We start from the raw sequence: 19,953 nt of genomic DNA, 5'->3' as shown, positions 1-19,953 counted from the left end.
ACGGATTAAAATTTTATTACTGAGTAGGGAAAATGTTATAATACCCACTTCAAGTTATACTACATATTAAGTAGAGTCTATACAGAAAAACTAAAAAAAGTGATCTAAGCAGAAGTAAAAGCCAAAACAGACACACTAGATCAGATAAGTAGTACTTAACAGGGTGAAAAGTAACTAATTACATTTACTCAAATGACTGTAATTGATTAGCTTTTTGCGTACTTGTACTTTTTAGAGTAGTTTTTATAATCACTACTTTTACTTTAGTATTGAGTGAAGTATTTTACTTAATTACATTATAAAACGCATTGAGTACTGAATGAAAAACATAAACACTAAAAGCCACAACAAGGAGGTTCAAGCTTTCTGCAAACAACATGAAAACGACCAGTCGTTGGGCTTTCACAATACAGCCATCAGTAAATGCACATAACAAGAGAATGATTCCATATTTCCTCCCAAAAAAGCTATTACATTGTACTTTAGGTTAGGTCAGACCTTATAATAAATAACCTGGTTGGAGGTCCATATTGTTTTGTTGTTATTGCACGTTAAGGACAGGTCATAGTTCATTGTGGAAGCCCCTTGGGTATCAAAAGTTGCTACTCAGTATTTTGAGTACATTTTAAATGACTCACCTTATTTAACTTCTAATTGAGTGGATTTCTAGAACATTCCTTTTCTACTTGTACTCAAGCAATATTTAACCAGAATAACTGTACTTTTAATTGAGTACAGTAGTCTAGTACTTTTTCCACCTCGGAATTAAATAAGGTTTATAAAATAAGACTGAGATACTAAATTCAAGTAATTTTGATCAATTTCCCCTTCCTGTTTTAAAAGTATAACCTCATTTGTTTCTGTTGTGCCGCTGATCAATGAGGAAACAGTATCTGTTTGCAGTAGTTATTCGACAGTAAACAGTGGCAATGAGTTTAAAATTTGCCAAACCGTTCAGCACAAGGGCATTCACTTATGGTACTCTTTACGTGTACGTTTTATGAAAAGGAAAGAATGATACAATCCACACACAGTTTTAAAATTTGAATAAAACGCTAGAATCACAAGAAAGCATCCAAGTAGACATTGCTTTTGTTTATTTTGAGGAAGGAAACTCCTACACGTAGCGACAATTACGGGAGTTTCCCGGGAGAAATAGCAACGGACTGAGTGCGAGAGATGTCACAACATGGAACTCGGGGAGACAGGGGTGTTGCAGGTTCTAAATCCAGATAGTTAGTTTCGCATATTACATGGACATGTCTGGGAAACTCGGAAACGCACCCAGTCTGGGTGTAATGTTACACCTTTGCCTCAGGCCTAAACATGGGCGTTCTAATGTCCACGTGCTCTGGTTGAAAGATGCAGTGAAGAAAAAACAGTAAGAAAGCTTTAACAAAGAGCCAGTCTTAATCCTGCCCCTTCAAATAAATATCTAAAGTTAAGTTGTCAATGTCTATAAAACTTTGTGTCCCCTTGAGTTGTTACCTGACACACTCCTGATGAATAAGGTCGAGTATAATGCTCTGCAACAGTCTCGTTGTAACGCCATCATTTCACAAAAGCTGTAAAGGTGCGCAAATAACAGTTTACCTCTGCATCACGCATGCGCAGTGCGGTGAAACATGAAAAAAAAATAACCCTTTTAATTGGTAATTTTTTAAACGTAGAATTATATAGGTCCACATATGTAGAGTTGCTTTAATAACCGTCAAAAATCATCTGGCATTAAAAACTAGCTTGTACATTCTGTATCACGCATGCGCAGTACGCTGAAACCGGACACCCGTAAATTAAAGCTTAATAGTATCATTTTGTTGTGTTTTAACTTACTCGCGTTTCATACTGCACTTCATATATTGGACTGTTTTTGCAGGTGCGTTCCCATCCTGCCTCCCAGACGGAAATCTGGATGTAAACTGCAGATATTCCTCTTGATCCCTGCGTGTCTTTGATACATCCTGCCATGGGCGGAAGTGTCTGGGATTCTGCTCAATCCACATCACTCCAAATCAGTCGATTGTAAAGGGAGTTGGGACGATACCCGTGTGCATCTCTCCTCGCACCATCACCTCCACACAGGCTCCATTCTGCGTAACAGCGTGTAGTGTGTTCATATATCGGCACGGGGACATGCTCCACCAGGTTAGGCTTTTACTACAACAGACATGCGTAGTTAGTGACATGGGAATAGAGGCTAATTTGGTAGTAATTCGAATGGGTATTTGTTCCTCCTAATGGACGTATTTTGTTATAGGTCTGCGCAATCGACGTGAACGCCTGCCTGGACACAGGAGAGGATTAAGTTACTGTTGCTGGCGGCGGATTATTTTATTGGCCTCCTCCTGTCACGCCCGACTCTTTGGTGATCCTTTTTCCAATTTCTAGAGCAAAAGCCAGGTAAGCTATTGTACTTGGGAATATTAACCTCAATAGTAACCTTCCGCATTTCCTTGACATGTCTCGTGCGGCGATGAATTACGCATTCACATGCGTCCTTTGTTGCTAGTACCTTTAAGTTACTCTGTGCAAAGAGCCATATTCCTCGCATTGTGTGCAGACAACAATAGAAACCGTATATGAATAGTTTTATTGTGGGTGTATATTTTTAGAAACATCGCAGCCAGCTAAAAGTAGCCTATCATTGTACTTGTAATACAGCTCTAAATACCGATGGTCTTGGCTTGGGCTGTATCAGAACAGCAAAAAAATGTGAAGCAGTTTAATCCCCACAAGCCACTGGTAACAATGCAGACCTAGGCCAGCATGACCCGCTGAAGTACAATTTGCTTTGACAACTGTGAAGCGTTAGGTAGATGGCATATAGAGTTACTGGTTCCCCTGTCTCAGCAGCTTGGACTGACTGCCCAGCCCCCTTCCCCTCACTGCCACAGCATGTTGTGGTCTCAGGCGGATCATGCCCTTTTGTCCACTGAAGCCTGACTGGACTTTTCAGGCTGGACTCCCAGTATGAAAGAATTTGCCTGCTGTTTTGACAACCCATTTTCTCTCTCCCCGACAGGCTATAAATGCTGGGGCTCTGAATAATTGTAAAATGCATGGATGCTCAAATGTTTTTCATCAGCAAGATAAACATTTAATGTAAAATGCAAATTTATCAAACTTTAAGCAATGTTATGTTAGTTTTTCCATCTGAAAATAGCAATTTTTAAGTCAAGTTGATCATACAACAAGTTCAACAGGGAGATGGTGCCTGCTTTTAGAACTTTATAACTTTGGCAGTGGTCAGATTGCCTATAGTCCTGTTTGATACCCTGGCCAAGGCCGCAAGAGGACAGTGAAACTTTTACATGTTGGCAAGATCTTCTTGAAACAGTAGGGTGCAATTCATGCTTCAAGCTAAATCATTGCATATGCCATATATCCGCATAGCCCATAATTAACCCTAAGCATGTATCATAACTACAAGTCAAACCAAGGCAGCACCGTGATTGGTCCACTGGGTAGCATCGGTTCTTTGAGTAATGTCTATAGGCATGTTGTACTCTAGAGCAGTGGTTCTCAACTGGTAGGTTGGGACCCAGAAGTGGGCTGAATGCTGTTTTCAGTGAGTCTGTAAAAAAATATGGCAAAAAGTCGACAATGTACAAAAGCTGTATATCGACACACATTTAATTTACTCAATTTTCCTGTGATAATGAGTAGGTTTATGTTCTTTTTCTGAGAATTTCACTGTTTTTCTCCTTTTTCTCTGAACTACAAACCTGTTTTTTTCCCAAGATAATGACTTTATTCATAAGATATTTCCAAACCCTCTCACACCTGAAAATGGCTTAGAATAAAATGTATGCATGCTTGTTGTCCCAGGACAACATTTTGGTTTTGTCCTGCCTCTTTGTTTACTCATATGCTTAGAAAATAAATTTGAGTAGTCGAAATTTTTTAATATAATATTCACACAATTCTAATTGAGAAGGTCATAGTGGGTCCTGAGTGACAAAAAGTTGAGAACCACTTCTCTAGTTTTAACATATGGAAGGTCAAATCTACTTTCCGGCATCTGAGAATATCAGAAGTGTGTTTCTTCATCTGTGATTCTCTAAGTTGCAGAACATTGGCAAAACATTCCTGTCCTTTTCTCAACTGATTTAGCAACCATATTTTCCATCTCCTCTGCTGTCGCCTCTTTTATTTTTTTTGCATCGGCATGATATAGATATCTGCAGATGTAAGCTTAAAAAGGGAATTCTCTTTCCAGCAGATGTGTTTCCACCTGACTTGTGTTGTGCAATTCACCTGTCACCTTTCTTGTTTTCTCCACAGATAGATAATGTCGTTCAGGCGAGGTGTGGTGCGGCAGAGCAAGTTCCGCCACGTCTTTGCCCAGGCGTGGAAAGCTGAGCACTGCATCGACGACGTCAGGGTGTCCCGCGTCACCTGGGACAACCCCCTCTGTGCGGTCAACCCCAAGTTCATCGCCGTTATCATTGAAGCCGGTGGAGGAGGGGCCTTCCTTGTTGTTCCGATAACTAAGGTTTATAACCCCTTTGTATTACAATCAGCACGACATTAGATCAATATTTTTAAAAGCCTTCAGCTTCATTCCTGTCTTATTATCTGCTCCTGAAAGCAACCCATCAGTAACTCTGGTGCCTCATGCCTTGCTGATGAATATAAAGTATATTTGATAGTTGACAGTGGTGAATCATATGTTCTAACATTTTTATAACAGAGCGGCAGAATCGATCAGTCCTGCCCTACGGTTTGTGGTCATGCGGCTCCGGTCCTTGACATCCAATGGTCTCCTCATGATGACAACATCATTGCAAGTGCCTCAGAGGACTGCACAGTAAAGGTACTTTACAGTTGCCAAGTTCATTTGCTGATTCTTTTTTGTGTCACTTTATCACTAATGTGTGTCACTCACTGTCATAAGAAACACTCGGGTACAGTTGTGTAAATTTGGTCATAGGACCCACAGTCACTGTATTAATTTGAATAAAGGAAGTTGCCTTAAAAAACATTCAGAAACAACTACAGTAACCACTTACTTCTCTGTTATAGTAGAACTGTATGCTGTAATGTTAAGAAATACATGTAGTCTCTTTGTTTACAAAAGTTATAAGTGAAAAATAACTCTTACATCTCTGTAAGAAGGATGGGCGTATACAATATAGGAGATAGGACGAATCAAACGTGTTAAAAAAGCTCATGAAGGACATGCATGTTTTACTCCATTTCCTTTGATGACATGTACATTTTGCTTGTTTTTCTTCAGATCTAGATAAATTAACACATTATCATGGCAGAACTAGGCTCTGTTATTCCAAGATGTAAAAAATACATAAATTGAGATGTTAAGAGAACGGCCGACATTTAGTTATTATGGCAAAATGGAGTAAAAGGAAATGTTCTACTAAGGCTTCTGCACAAAGTAGAAATTTGCTACACTTTTTTCCCATGCAAATATTCATCCCGATCCGCCACTTTAGAACTTTCTTGAGATTAACTGACTAAATGAATATTCACCCCTTCAAGTCAGAATTTAGTAGATGCACCTTTAGCTGCAATCACAGCACTGAGTCTGTGTGGATAGGTCTCAGTCATGCCTGTACATCTAGGCACTGCAATTTTACTCCATTCGTTTTTGCAAAACTGCTCAAGCTCTGTCAGGTAGCACGGGGAACAAGCATGAAGAGCTCTTTTCAAGACCAGCTGCAAATTCTCTATTGGATTGAGGTCTGGGCTTTGACTCGGCCAATCCAGAACATTCACCTTGTTGTCTTTGAACCATTTCTGTGTAGCTTTCGCTGTATACTTCATTATGCCATGGTTCATTGTTTGGCTGGGAAATAAATCTTCTCCCAAGCCGTAGTTCTTTTGCATACTGACTAAGATTATCCTCTACGATTTTCCTGTATTTTGCTGCATTTGTTTTACTTTCTACCTTTATAAGTCTTTCAGGGCCAGCTGCAGAGAAGCATCCCCACAGCATGATGCTTCCACCACTGTGCTTCATAGTGGTGGTGGTGGTGATATGTAGTGTTTGTTGTCTGCCAAGCATAGCATCTTGTCTAATGGCCAAAAAGCACCATTGTGGTGTCATCAGAACAAAGAACTTCCACCCACAAGCCTTTTGCCAAACTCTAGTCCAAATTTAATCTGAGTTTTCTTCAACAGTGGCTTTCTCTTTGCCACTCTTCCATAAAGCTTTGACTGGTGAAGAACCCAGACAACAAGTGTATGCAGAGTTTCTCCCACCTCAGCTGCTGAAGCTTATAACTCTTTCAGAGTAGTCATTGGTGTCTTGGTAGCCTCTTTCACTAGTCTTCTTCTTGCACGGTCACTCAGTAAGTGAGGACGGCCTTATCTAGGCAGATTTACACATGTGCCATATAATTCCATTTCTTGATGATGGATTTGACTGAACTCTGAAGAGTGCTCAGTTCCTTGGAATTTTTTTTATTCATTCCCTCACTTGTACTTTTCAATGACCTTTTCTGTGAGATGCTTGGACAGTTCTTTTGTTTTAATGGTGTAATGGTAGCCAGGAATACTGATTCACCAGTGACCCAACCTTCCAGACACAGGTGTCTCTATAGTACAGTCTCTATACTATAGTCACTTTGAAAGGGGTGAATATGAATGCAGTCACTTGTTTTACATTACATATCGTTGTTTAACTGACATTAATTTGTAGAAATCTGTTTTCAGTTTGACAAAGTTTTTTTTTTTTTTTTTTTGTGAAATTAAATTGGCCATGGCTGATTTTAGAAATCAGTAAAAGGGCAAAACATCCAATGGGGTGAATACTTTTCTAGGCATTTTGTTGTGAAGTTACTGTTCACCTAGCCTAAGTTTTAAAGTTTGATTTTGTCTGTTTGCTTGACATACAAGCTGCAAGATTTTAAGCTAGCTTGTTCTTTGCCGACATCCTATCTGAGTTGGTCATCGCCTGGCTGCTAGCTTAATGATTAGCAGCCAAATGTGAGAGTGGTATCAATCTTCTCATCTAACTCTCAAGAAGACAGTGAACAAACATGCATAGAAAATTAATTAGGAAGTGGTTTTAAGATACAGGAAATACTTAACAGTCAATCAGATACTCAAGTCAAAACAATAAAGCCTTTGTTAAAAAGCTTTGTAGTAAACAGTTTGATGTTTAAAAAAAAAACTGTTTCTGAGGCTACAGTCTCTTCATCTGGGTTGAAACGACATGAGGTAATATTTGGAATTAGAAAATAAATATATACTAAATCAAGGTGTCCAAACCGTTTTTTTTTTTTTTCACTTAGGGCTACATTCATATAATGATGACTGAGCCAGTTAAAATATCTCCCCTTGTGAAAATAAATAAATAAAACCAACCAAATTGAGGTCATGCTTACAAACTGAATATGCTAAGTGAAAAAAGGCCTACATCATAGCTTACCAATTACTATTGACAAATACCCAGTTTTTGTGGTGGCCAATCAGATTTCAGTTGTCGGCCCTGGCTACCCCTTGATCCTTCCCTGGTCAGGATGAGAAGGGCATTCAGCAGAGAGGGTAGGCGTTGTCAGCTAACAATCAGACACAGATCAAGACCAAACTACAAAAAACTGTCAAACATTATAGGAGTGAAGATGAAGATGATTAGCGTGATATGCTTTGTAAATTGGACCTTGACACAGAGCAGATAGAGGCAGGTGATTTGTGCTGCGCTTTGCTGTGAAAATCCTTTTGTTTATATTCATCATGACATTATGAATCACTATATTGTTCTTATTTCATTTGTTGATACATTGAAAATTTACGTTGTCGTCTTATTTTAGTCATGAAATAAAAGCACAAGACTCCCTTTAGCCTCCTGCACTGAAATTATCATCATCATGTACAGTCACCTGCATAAGTTTAAGGCATGTAGGGCGATCATGGGGTCTGATGTCCCACAAGGGACAGATTTGGTTGGCAGTATTTCGGCATTTCTTTTATCTGGGCCTTTTCAGCCCTAATGATATGCCCAGAGACAGATGCCTGTTTTCAGGTCCTCAGAACCTCCACAGCACAGAATCCTAGGCCGTGCTTTCTCACTGCATCCTCTCCTTACTGTGTCTTAAAGGTGTGAAGTTTATTATTGTGTCAACATAACATTTCCACATGCCCCTGGTAATGTGCAAGGACATCCAGAGCACAAACTGGGTTGTGTCAATCCTCCTTCCTGCCCAGTGGTGCCCCCAGATGGGCTTACTCGCCATTACACATCTTACTTCTGCTTCAATTTTTAGCCCAAACATGTCTAAAAGTTCTGCACAGTACTGTACATGGCAAAGATATTAATTAACGGATATCTGCTGTTTCTTGTTGTTTAAAGGTGTGGCAGATCCCAGACGGGGGCCTCACAAGCCCAATGACTGAGGCCATTGTGACCCTTGAAGGACACAGTAAAAGGGTGGGGATCTTGGCTTGGCACCCTACTGCCTTCAACATCCTGTTGACTGCAGGTAAATGCTTTTAACACTTGTTTAAAATAACATAAAAAACAATAAAAATCTGCCTTCACATATGGGTATTTAAATGGGTTTGAATCATTTGTCATCATTTAACAGCATCAACTTTTATAGGTCTCTATCAAATTGATATCATTTTGAAAACAGTGGCACCCCCAGTCAAACAATTTTTGCCCTCATCTCATATGATTCATAACCTTTTCTAACCATGATACATGTCCCTTCTGATGACATAGCCATATCCATAACTTGCATTAAATATGTAATCGAATATCCCTTTTTCTGTTTAATTTGGATGCAATACCTCTACTTCAGAACTATTGAAGTCCAGTCCTCAACGGTTTTTGTCCATCCATCCATGCAATGTCTTTCTTTTATCTGGGGCCGGGTCGGAGTGGCAGCAGGCTCAACAAGTCAGCCCAGGTCTCTCTCTACCCACTGACATTTTCCAGTCCTTCCTGGGAGATTCCAAGGTGTTGCCAGATGAGATATGTAATCCCACAATCCTAATCAGACACCCGAATCACCTCAACTGGCTCTTTTCAAGCAGCGGGTCCCTCTGGATGTCCAAGCGCCCTATCTCTAAGGCTGAGTCCAGACACCCTCCTGAGAATCTCATTTCAACCACTTGAACCCATGACCTCATTATTTCAGTCATTACCCAGATTCATGACCATAGGTGAAGGTTGGAAAGAAGATCGATCGATCTGTAAAGTGAGAGCTTTGCCCCGGAGATACTTAAACTCCTTCACCTGGGGCAAAGACTCACTCCCCACAAAGAGGGAACAATCAACCCTTTTTCCAGCAGAGAACCATGGCCTTGTACTTGGTGGTACTGACCCTCATCTCGACCGCATGCATTTAGCTACAAACAGCCCTGGGCATCCTGGAGGTCCCCGGCAGATGAAGCCAACAGAACGACATCATCTGTAAAAAGCAGAGACAAAATTCTGAGGTCCCCAAACCAGAAATCCTCCTCTCCTTGACTGCTTGACTGCACCTCAAGATCCTGTTCATGAAAATCTTAAACAGAACCAGAGATCATGGGAACCCTTGGCGGAGGCCAACATGGACCAGGAACTTTTCCGGCTTTGTGCTTGGGATGTTTGGTTATGCTTTGGTTATACATGGTCCCGATGGCTTGCCACAACAACCCTGCATTTCCAGCAGTGCCCTCCACATGACACTTCGTGAGACACAATTTAAGCCTTTTCCAGGTCCACAAAATACATGTACACTGGATGAGCTAACTCCCATGCTCCTCACGAAGCCCTGCAAGGGTAAAGAGCTGGTCCACTGTCCCACAACCAGAATGGAATTCACATACTTCTTCTTGTTTTTGTGGTTTATTTTAATGTGGACTTTACAGACATCTTGCTAGCGCTTTCGCACTTCCTGCCATCTGTGTTTGCATACTGCCCTGCAGTCTCTTCTCCTTATATGGGCATAGAAGTGGCATTTCTCTATGCTCATTGGAAAATTGTGCACAAGTTTACAGGTAACAAGCACATGGTTTTCAGCTGTTTAAGAATATGGGTGATCAAAATTCAGCAGTTTAAGAAAGTGCAATGAAAACCCCATAGATATCTCTTTGAAACGAAGATGAAATCTTAAGGCAATATGGTGACTGAGACTCAAAGCACTACAGAGCAGAGCTGCACCCATGCACAATACAGTTTATCTGCACTTTTACAATATCCATGAGTAGCTCTTATCTTACTGTTTTGGTGTTCAGTGACAGCCAGTTCAAATACTACTGCATTATACAGGCCAGGAATTGGATTTCCCTCTGCTCAGTAATTCATAGCATGTGGTGCAAGTTTAAGGGAGAAAGTGGTTGACCTGAAAAATAATTACACCTCCCCACAAAGCTAAAAGATTTTGTAACACCTGAATGAACGCCCAAGTTAGTGTGTGTTTCTGTAGCACACAAAAGCAAGCAGGTAGACTTTGAACTCTGATTAGTTTTAATTCTGGAAATAAGTGGGTTAGAATTGGTGACAAAGTGTGCAGCATGAAACACAGGGGGGTTTAAATGAAGGTGATGAAATATGATCTCTCTTACTACTTCTAACAGAGAAAAGTCCTCTAAAAGAGTACTTTAAATTTCTATTACTCCTCCATAACATGAGAAAATAAATGTTTTAATAGGCAGAGATTAAATACAAAACTACACTAATTATTGTTATTTCAGTACAGAATTTAGCCATTGCTTCATCTGGATAATATGATTTTGAATTAAATCAGTGATCAGAAATTGACTTTATGTGGAATCTTGTCCTTAAAGTAAAATCAATAGATTTAGCTTTTAGGGTATCTTAGATAACTCACAGTCCACTCAGACCTTCCACCCCCTCAGAGAGCTCCACTGTGTTCCTGCTTCCTCATATCCACTTATGTACATTTGCATTGCAGCGCCAGATCCTCATCTCGGTATGTAAAGCTCTTCCTGGAACTCCACAGACCTCTCCGGTTACAAAAGTCTGTCTCCTGATCTTGCCTGTACATTTCTGTTCTTTTTTACATGCATTTAGAATGATTGTAGTTTTTCTTGAGTCTATTGGATCTTACTGTTTTAGGTAGATATGAAAAGGCATTGAAAGAAACAGCAACTGTGCAAACCTCCAAGTGTTGGAAGGGGTGGTAAAGCCCACCAACACTGGATTGTGAAGCAGTGCTCAACAGGATGAATGGGTATAAATTCCCACAAAACACTCCAAAATCTTGTGGAAAGCCTTCCAAGAAGATTGGAGGTTGTTATAGCTGCAAAGGGGGGGCAACTCCATATTAAAGTACATGTATTTGAATACGTCATTCCAGTCCCAGTTGGTTTAATAGTCAGGCGACCAAATACTTTTGTCTTCATAGCATATACGAACCCCCCTCACCACAGTCACCATTAAGTTTTAGAGGCCAGGGTGGCTAGTGGTGCTCCATGTTTCCTTGATTTACTTGTGGAAACCGAAATACACTTCTCTACTTTCAAAAGAAAAGATAACCTAACCCAAGAAGATGGCAGAGGAATGCAGGCGAAATACACACTGGTTACACTGGTGTTATTACAAGGGTTTTTTTCCTCATTGAAGCATTCCTACTAGACTTGTTTTCATGTTCTTTGACTAACACTGCTATATTTAATGTTGTGTTTTCCCTCCTCAGGCTGCGACAATGTGATCTGTGTGTGGAACGTGGGCACAGGGGAGCTCGTGTACCAGCTGAGCGACGCCCACCCAGACCTGATCTACAGCGTAAGCTGGAATAAGGACGGGAGTGCTGTGTGCACCGTCTGCAAGGACAAGGCTTTGCGTGTCATTGACCCACGTAGGGGCACCGTCCTCAAGGTTATTTCACATTTTTTCTTTAGTATAAAAGTAATATTTCAGTGCTTCATCAATGGAAATGTCCTTACAGTAGAGTAGCAAAGTGACTCTTTCTCATAATTGTTCTTTTAGGTTAAAGAGAAAGTCCATGACGGCACTCGACCAATGAGAGCAGTGTTCCTGTCGGATGGAAAGATCCTTACCACGGGGTTCAGCCGTATGAGTGAGAGGCAGCTTGCATTGTGGGATACAGTAAGTCTGGCATGCATTGTTGACAAATGATGTTCAGTGCTTCAGTGTTACTTAAATGTTGAAGCAGTGTTGACTGTTTTAAAAGAATGGACCAAGCAAGCGAAAACACTTTGTAATCATTCAGACGACCAACTATAACTCTTATTTGAATTTCTCTAGATTTGATGACCCTCTGGTCTCACCCAGTTGGATGTTTAACTCTTGTATTGATTTTATAAATCAATCATGGTAAAAATAATTTGGCTTTGTTGCCAAAAATTACAAAAAACATACATGATTGTTTTTACCCCCTTTAAAGGGACTGGCCTAATTCAACAGATGTCGAGCCAACTGGTGCCAGTAGTCTTACAGTTAATAAAAAGGGGAATTTCTGAGTGCAGTGAATGTGTCTTAAATGTTTGTTGTATAAAGACATGTGTCTGGAAGGTCCAGCAAGTGGTTAATTAGTATTCCTGGCTACCATTACACCATGAAGACAAAATAACACTCCAAGCAACTCCGAGAAAAGGTATAAGTTGGAATGGATACAGAAATTCCAAGGCACTGAACAAGTTTAGTTAAGTCCAGCATCAAGCAATGTAAGGAACATAGCATGTGTAAATCTGCCTAGGTCAGGCCGTCCTCACAACTGAGTGAGAGGTCACCAAGACACCCATGACTACTCTGAAGGAAATACAAGCTTCAGCAGCTGAGCCGTAATGCCCTTGGTCTTTCTATGGTGCAGAGGCATGAAAGTTCTAAAATAACTGACAAAAAATGTTTTTTGTACTTGAATTTTCAGAAAGACCTCTCTGAACCAATGGCAGTGCAGGAGATGGATACAAGTAATGGGGTTCTTTTACCTTTTTATGACCCTGATACGAACATGGTCTACTTGTGTGGAAAGGTATGATTATAGTATCGCACAGCTGGATAATTAAGTTTCATTTCCTGTTCATTTTTTCCTCTGTCATTTAAAACATATTATCTGCTGGCTTTCAGGGGGACTGCACCATCCGGTATTTTGAAGTGACAGATGAATCCCCCTACGTTCACTTCCTTAGCTTATACAGCAGCAAGGAACCTCAGAGGGGCGCTGGATTTCTCAGTAAAAGAGGTGTGGATGTCAACAAGTGTGAAATTGCAAGGTAAATATGTCTTATGTAATATTCAACAAAGTAGTGAAATGTCAACAGAGCTTAATTTATCATAACATTTGGTGACCGGAGCTCCATTAATGTTCACAAACTCTAAACAACACATTAATAAGTGATTTGATTACACCTTTTGATATTATAACTTAGAATCTCAGACATAAGAGCTGGAGGTTCATTTTGGGGTAATCCCGTATATTCAATTTGCTCCTACTTACTATGGCACTAAAGGTGTATTAATCCGCTGTAGAAAGTAGTTCCCAACAAATACAAAATACACTTATTTCCTATGCAATTCAAATCTATATATATATATATAGTACAATGCCTACCCTTTATAAAAGTCACAACATCATTTTTTAAAATTCAACTACATGTTTGATACCTGTTATATGTAAAAATTGGACTATTGTTAGATATTGGACTACTGGACTATTTCTTTTTATGGAGGCTTCCATTGGTTGCAAGTTCAATTGCCCAAACTCACCTCAGTAACATGGAAAACCCCCCACACTAGACATTTCCAGCGAGTTTAGACCAACATTGCTCAGCATCACCCACCTCCACCCATCTGCCCATTTCTCATAATTAGGGAGAATTACACTAAAAAAGGCACTTCCAGTCACGCTGAGAGCGGCCATGTATCACTTCTAGTGCACATGCACATTCTGGGACCATTCTGCGCATATGGCCTCTTTATAACCACTACTTTTTGTCTTGAATTGAGGACTCTGTTACAAAAAAACAGCCCCTCACAAAGCATACTTAGTAAACAGACAACCAACGTTTTGTATTAATTTATACATTTCTCGTAATGAGGGAAAATGCATTGAAAAAGGCAACTCCTAGTCTGGGGTGGAAGCAGTCCCAGAATGTGCATGACAGCTGGAAGCAACGCTAACGCACATGACTACTCCCAGTGTGACCAGGAAATCACTTTTTGAATTAATTTCTCCCTCATTTTGAGAAATGTATGTATGAAGGCAAAGTATGGGTTGTCTGTTTGGTAAGTGCACCTTATGAAAGGCCATTTTCATCAAGACAGTCTGGCTGCGGACCATTTATCTCTGACAGCCATTCTCACAGACGGTTCATCTGAGTAGCATAATCTCAGAACAGAAATACACGCTAAAACATTTAAATAAAATTGGAATTTACTCCTGTTTAGGGTTAGGATAAGGGTTAAGGGAATGGTTAGTATACGAAAAGTTAAAAATCTGACGTGCCCTGCAGAACTTGATTACAAAATGTCCAGTAAAGTAGCATAAACAGTCGGCTTACAGGAAAAAGCTTGTCCTCCATGAAAGCATTTGAATGCAGCAAGTGTAGCTTACGTAGCTCTGTTAGCTGCAAAAACTAAGTAGATTACAGAGCTATATAGCTAATGTAGCTAAAGCTAAGTTCACAAAACAGATGTAAGCTGCATAGATGCATTATCTACGTGGTTATGTTAGCTTTAGCTACGTTTACTTAAGCTCACATTGCTGAAGCTAATTTAGCTACATTGGCTTATGTAGTAATGTTAATTACATAGCTAGAGTAGCTATGTTAGCTTGCCATGGTTTGTGTAACAATGCATCATTTCCATCGCACTGACTCTCACAGTCACTCACTTTAAAGTGCTTTATTCCTGAAGTTACCGCTCAATAAATCTAAAGAGGGACAGTATTGCATATTAACCTTTTTTATGTGTTTTTGTCATCATTATATTGTTTCACATATCATACATGAGTGCACAAGAGTAATTCATCCCTAAATTCTACTTGTCATCAACATTGTTGCGTGGCAGCTAAATTTCACAGCACATAAAAACACAAAAATGCTTTGCTAGCTCAGTCTTGGTATAACAAAGATATTCATTGGGAATAAGTGATGTTCCACTGAGAATTTTAGCTCTAGCAGCTTTTAATAGTGCTTGTGTTTTTAAAGTGTTATTGTGACCCCTATTCCTGCACTTTAAAATGTGATGTAGCTTTAGTTCTTAATTATTGTTCATTTTAACTTATTGTTTATTATCTGTCTCTTGAATATGTATTATTTATTATGACGTGTGCTGCTGATCTCTTGGCCAGGTCACCCTTGTGAAAGAGATCTCGATCTCAGTGGGTTTTATCTGGTTAAATAAGGTTGAATAAAATAAAAATAAATAATATCTCACGTTTTTTCTTTTGAAAATTAATGGCATGGCAGTATCTTATGATAATTGGCATTTATAGTCTTTCAAAATGAGTTTTATATTCTCAGCAGAAAGACGCTAAGGTGAGTATTAATCGAGCTATAGTAACTTAATTACAGTGTCCCTAAAAGAAACAAATAGCACTGGATAAATTGGATTTTGAAATTATTGTCATTTTTGGACCTGATAGCCTCATTTAAAGTCTTTAAAAATGACACAAAGCTACCATTAGCCTGTTGCAACACAGCTCTAACATTTAGTTTGAACACAAGTCCCTTTAGTGGGATGACAGTCAATCAGGGTTTAGGATTATGAGTTGCCAAGCAGTTTTCAGATGGGTCCATGCTATCCCAGGTCATTCCCTGAAAACACCCCTGCTAAGCATCAAGAATAATCCATTGTTTATACACACTTGCTCATAAGACAAATTCAGTATTTACCAGAAAGCTTTTCACCACATTTCTACTTACCTGGTCTTCTTCAGGTTCTACAAACTCCATGAAAGAAAAGTGGAACCCATTTCTATGACTGTACCACGAAAGGTAACCAGTGCACAACCCTTAAATAGTAAAAATGTTTCAAATATTTTGGAATTGAATAGAATTTTACACCACCTACTCTCCCAGGGAATCTTTCCATAATTCTATTAAAACCAAATTTCTGTCTCCTTCTTGCCTCCCCAGTCAGATCTGTTCCAGGGAGACCTTTACCCAGACACAGCTGGATTGGAGCCGGCTCTCCTGGCTGATGAATGGATTGCCGGCCAGGATGCACCACCCCTCCTGGTCTCGCTGAGTGGTGGGTACTCAGCTCCTCCATCTAAGCAGAGGGACACCCTCAGAAGCAAACCCAAGCTTGTCTCACAGGACTCTGGGGCCGGGGCCACCCAGCACTCAGCAGGCAGCGTAGCATCTCCCACATCTGCCTCTGTTGCCAGAGACACGGAGGAAGAGATGCCACAGCCACGAGTAGCTACTTCAGACGGAAACACTGAGAGGCCAAAGCGAGAGGTTAGTTGTAAAAACTGGACAAAAGTTGCCTTTTACACCAAAACACAGCGTTCTTGGGATTAAAAGCTCCTTCACTCAAGCATTGTCTGCATTTCCACCAAGGTCTAAAGATCTTTTGGGACCAGACAAATTAGTCTGCTGATGTCTTCTGAATTTTCCAAATATCACTTGGTGTTATTCGTTCTACCTTAAGGGGTAAGGGAGGGGGATTGACACAACCCTGGTCATGCTCTGTATGTTGTTGAGTTTTACCAGGGGCATTGGAAATAATCTGTTGTAAAAATAACAGTCCACACTTTTGGGGCCAAGTAATCACAATTTCGAAAACAACAGCTGTGCCACAATGTGCTGCACTTCATGGAGATGCGCTGTAGGTCTATTTTCAGCACTTGCCCCTGCCAAACCGCATCAATTCCCATCAATCAGAAAGCTTGAAACAGGAAGTCAAAAAGTAGTATATCCAGCACTTTCAAAATAAAACACAGTCCCCATTGTAAATCATCACTATATCAACATTACGTCTCATCCTGCAGTGAGAGCAAAGTGACACCAGGGGGAGTGGGTCGTAGAGCTACAACGGCGCCATTGACTAGGAAAAGTTAACTTTGAGGAAATTGAACCAAATAATTTAACGTAAAACCACACATCCTTTAAGCTAATATTAACCTTTTAACTTCCTAATGTACTCACCCATAGCGAAAGCAATAATATCATGACTTATGCCAAAATGGAGATAAATCAGCCTCATAAAGGTAAAATGATACACTGTTGACATCCGGGCAAATCCGTGGCACTGTGGACTACAGCACAGCCACTGTATGTGGAATGGGTGGATGTGTTGAGTAAGCACAGCCTAGGGTACTGTCCTGACGGGCAGTAGAATTACCACGAGCCCCTGATGGTGCCCTGGATGTCCCATCGGCCTGAAAACTGCCAGCAGTCTCCGGGCATATCACCACTTGAGAGAGGCTAACAAGATGCGTGTGACTACTCTTTAGCTTTATGGGAGAATGACAAAGAGAAAGCCACTTATACACAAACTTACATGACTGTAGATGTATTAAAAGTCAAGTTTTATTCCAACGAACACGATTTATTGATTTTTGGAAACTGCATGTAAATGTACTGAGTCTCTTCTAACAATTGTATGATTGCACAGAGCATGTCTAAGTCCCTGGTTTCCCTTGAAAAATTCCTGTGCTAAAAACAAAGCTGTATCGCCTTTCTTACTTCCTCTCTTGCAGGACGAGCTGTTGACCGAGTTGTTAGCCGAAATGAAAGCTCTGCGTGCTGTTGTCCTTGCCCAAAGCCAGAGAATCGAGCTGCTGGAGAGGCAGCTGGCTCGGATAGAGGACGGGGATGTATGAGCAGCGGCGGAGGACCACTACATTCACAGGGCATTCTTACTTAGTCCATAGACTATAGCCTTACTAGTTTCAACAATACCTTAAAGCTGTGTGAGTGGGAGAATGTAGTGAAGGATTGCAAAAAACTGAATCACAGCGGCTCACAACCAGCTGTTGTGATCAAATGCAGACAAGTGTTTATGTGGTAGTTATCTAAATTGACAGAATTGGGTGTCATCTGCATAAAGTGATATACTATAGTGAGATAATGTCCTGTTTTCCATATGAAGGAGTGTTATAGCGGCGTTTGGTGAAGGCTGGTGCATTTTTGAGCTTTGCAAAACCCATGCATTAAATTTGAAGGACTTTGAAAGAGTTGGAATGGCACAATTGCCTCAAATTAATGCACGAATAAGTGAAAAAAAGTGAGTCAAGACAGTCGACGCATTATAGCAAAGCGATTAAGTACCTCTAATATGATTATTTTCTATTAAGCACTAAAAAGTTAACCATTAGGGCTAATTAATCAGGTAGTTAAAGCTGCTTAACTGTGATGTCATATCAAAACCCCAACTGTTAACTCATCGCGTGACTTGTACTTTCTTTTACTACATTTTAAGATGCAGTTTGTGAGGTTGACAGTAGGAAAATAAACCTGGTACAGAAACCACAACCTTGGTAGTGAGAATCATGTGAAAATAGCTGAAGAGAGTGTAGTTGAATATTTATGTGTATCGTACTTATCTGTGTAGTCTTTGAAAAGCTAACCCTTGTGATTTTGTACCTCAGAGCAGTGAGCTAAAATGAGAGCTGTGTTATACATGCATTACCTGCACTAATAACTTGTAACAATGAAGTCTCACTGTTTTAAAAGCAGTTCAGTGTTGCCGCCACAAGGAAGGGGCAGTTGAAGTGAAGATTTTCCTCTGGTTGATAATTGCATTTGTATTGGTGTTAAAAGATGGAAGATATCTCTGGGTTTTTTGTATTTGTTTTTTTTTTTTTTTCTTTTTTTGCTTATACATGTAGATGCACTCATCTAACAAGTCAATGATTATGTAACATTGGTACATTCCACATTATCCCTTTATAACTTAGCTAATTTATATTTCTTTATGCACTGACCTCTTAACACTATCTGTAAAAGAAAGTAGCAATGAGACTACTGTACTGTTTGAACTAAATAAACATTCATTCCTCCTTTGTATTAAGTGAATGTCATTTCTTATTTTTAGCATTAACATTTTTGTGTGGGATTTGCAATCAGTGCCTATGAAAAGTTAAATCAATGGTAAAATATATAAGGTAAAATAAGTAACTGTCTCAAGTGATTGTAGTGTAAAAATATGTGTGTCTGGAAGATCCAGTTGTGGGTTAATCAGTATTCCTTGCTACCGTTACACCATGAAGACAAAAGAACACTCCAAGCAACTCAGAGAAAAGGTGATTGAAAGTATAAGTTGGGGATGGATACAAAATCTATCATCAAGGAAAGGACAGAATATAGTACATGTAAATCTGCAATGTAAATCAATCCGACCTCACAAACTGAGTGAAGAAGAAAACTCTCATCAAATCTCCCCTAGAGTTCACCTGAAGGCATGTGGGAGACAAGTGGAAGAAAGTTCTTTAGTCTAATGAGACCAAAATGTTGCTTTTTGGCCATAAGACAACACTATGTTTGATGAACATCAAACACTGCAGCACCATAAACACTATCCTCACTTTGAAGCACGGTGGTGGCAGCATCATGCTGTTGGGATGCTTCTAGGCAGCCTGCCAAAGCTGGAAGGCTTGTTAAGGTAGAGGTTAAAATTAATGTTGAAAAATGTAGGAAAACCCTAAAAGGACAATCTTATTTAGTCCGAAAGACAACTACGGCTTGGGAGAAGATTTATTTCCCAGCAAGACAATGACCCTAAACCAAGACCTTATTGTAATAGAAAATTTGTGGCTGGACTTGACAAGGGCCGTTTATGCTCGATCCCCATCCAATCTGATGGAGCTTGAGCCGTTTTGTAAAGAGGAATGGAGTAAAATTGCAGATGTAGAAGATGGGGCTCAGTGCTGTGATTGCAGCCAAAAGTGCATCCACTAAATACTTGAAAAGGGTGAATATTTATGCAGTCACATTTCTAATATTACATATTTCTATTTAATTGAAATTACTTTGGAGAAATCTATTTTCATTTTGATATTAAAGAGCTTTTTTGTAAATTTCTTTTGTTAAAAAAAGCCAAATTGTATTGAACATAATTGATTTATA

At 39.8% G+C, this 19,953-nt stretch overlaps 2 protein-coding genes across 2 annotated transcripts in view; one reads left to right on the top strand and one right to left on the bottom strand.

Annotated features, from left to right (window-relative positions):
• Positions 1–1,521, bottom strand: part of LOC121504629 (oxysterol-binding protein 1-like) — a 32,255-nt gene extending 30,734 nt beyond the window's left edge. Inside the window, exon 1 of the mRNA XM_041779590.1 lies at positions 1,489–1,521. The gene's annotated coding sequence lies outside the window, so the exon portion shown is untranslated. The remainder of the gene's footprint in view (positions 1–1,488) is intronic.
• A 474-nt stretch (positions 1,522–1,995) lies between these two features.
• On the top strand, positions 1,996–18,881 carry coro1b (coronin, actin binding protein, 1B). Its single transcript, XM_041778691.1, has 12 exons — positions 1,996–2,145; positions 2,258–2,400; positions 4,285–4,495; positions 4,694–4,816; positions 8,315–8,444; positions 11,610–11,791; positions 11,903–12,022; positions 12,804–12,908; positions 13,004–13,149; positions 15,816–15,873; positions 16,015–16,341; positions 17,586–18,881. The coding sequence occupies exons 3-12, from the start codon at positions 4,292–4,294 to the stop codon at positions 17,706–17,708; spliced, it is 1,518 nt and encodes a 505-aa protein (XP_041634625.1). The 5' UTR covers positions 1,996–2,145; positions 2,258–2,400; positions 4,285–4,291; the 3' UTR covers positions 17,709–18,881.
• Positions 18,882–19,953: the final 1,072 nt, after the last annotated feature.

Source organism: Cheilinus undulatus, linkage group 22 (genome assembly GCF_018320785.1).
Source record: "Cheilinus undulatus linkage group 22, ASM1832078v1, whole genome shotgun sequence".
In the NCBI taxonomy this organism is placed as follows: Eukaryota; Metazoa; Chordata; class Actinopteri; order Labriformes; family Labridae; genus Cheilinus; species Cheilinus undulatus.
The sequence above is the reverse complement of the archived record's forward strand: the minus strand, read 5'-3'. Positions and strand labels throughout refer to the sequence as shown.

Coding starts and splice junctions, on each gene's coding strand:
- coro1b (XM_041778691.1), top strand. CDS start 4,292: ATGTCGTTCAGGCGAGGTGTGGTGCGGCAGAGCAAGTTCCGCCACGTC. Junction 12,023..12,803: donor AGCTTGCATTGTGGGATACA/GTAAGTCTGGCA, acceptor TTGAATTTTCAG/AAAGACCTCTCTGAACCAAT. Junction 13,150..15,815: donor AACAAGTGTGAAATTGCAAG/GTAAATATGTCT, acceptor GGTCTTCTTCAG/GTTCTACAAACTCCATGAAA.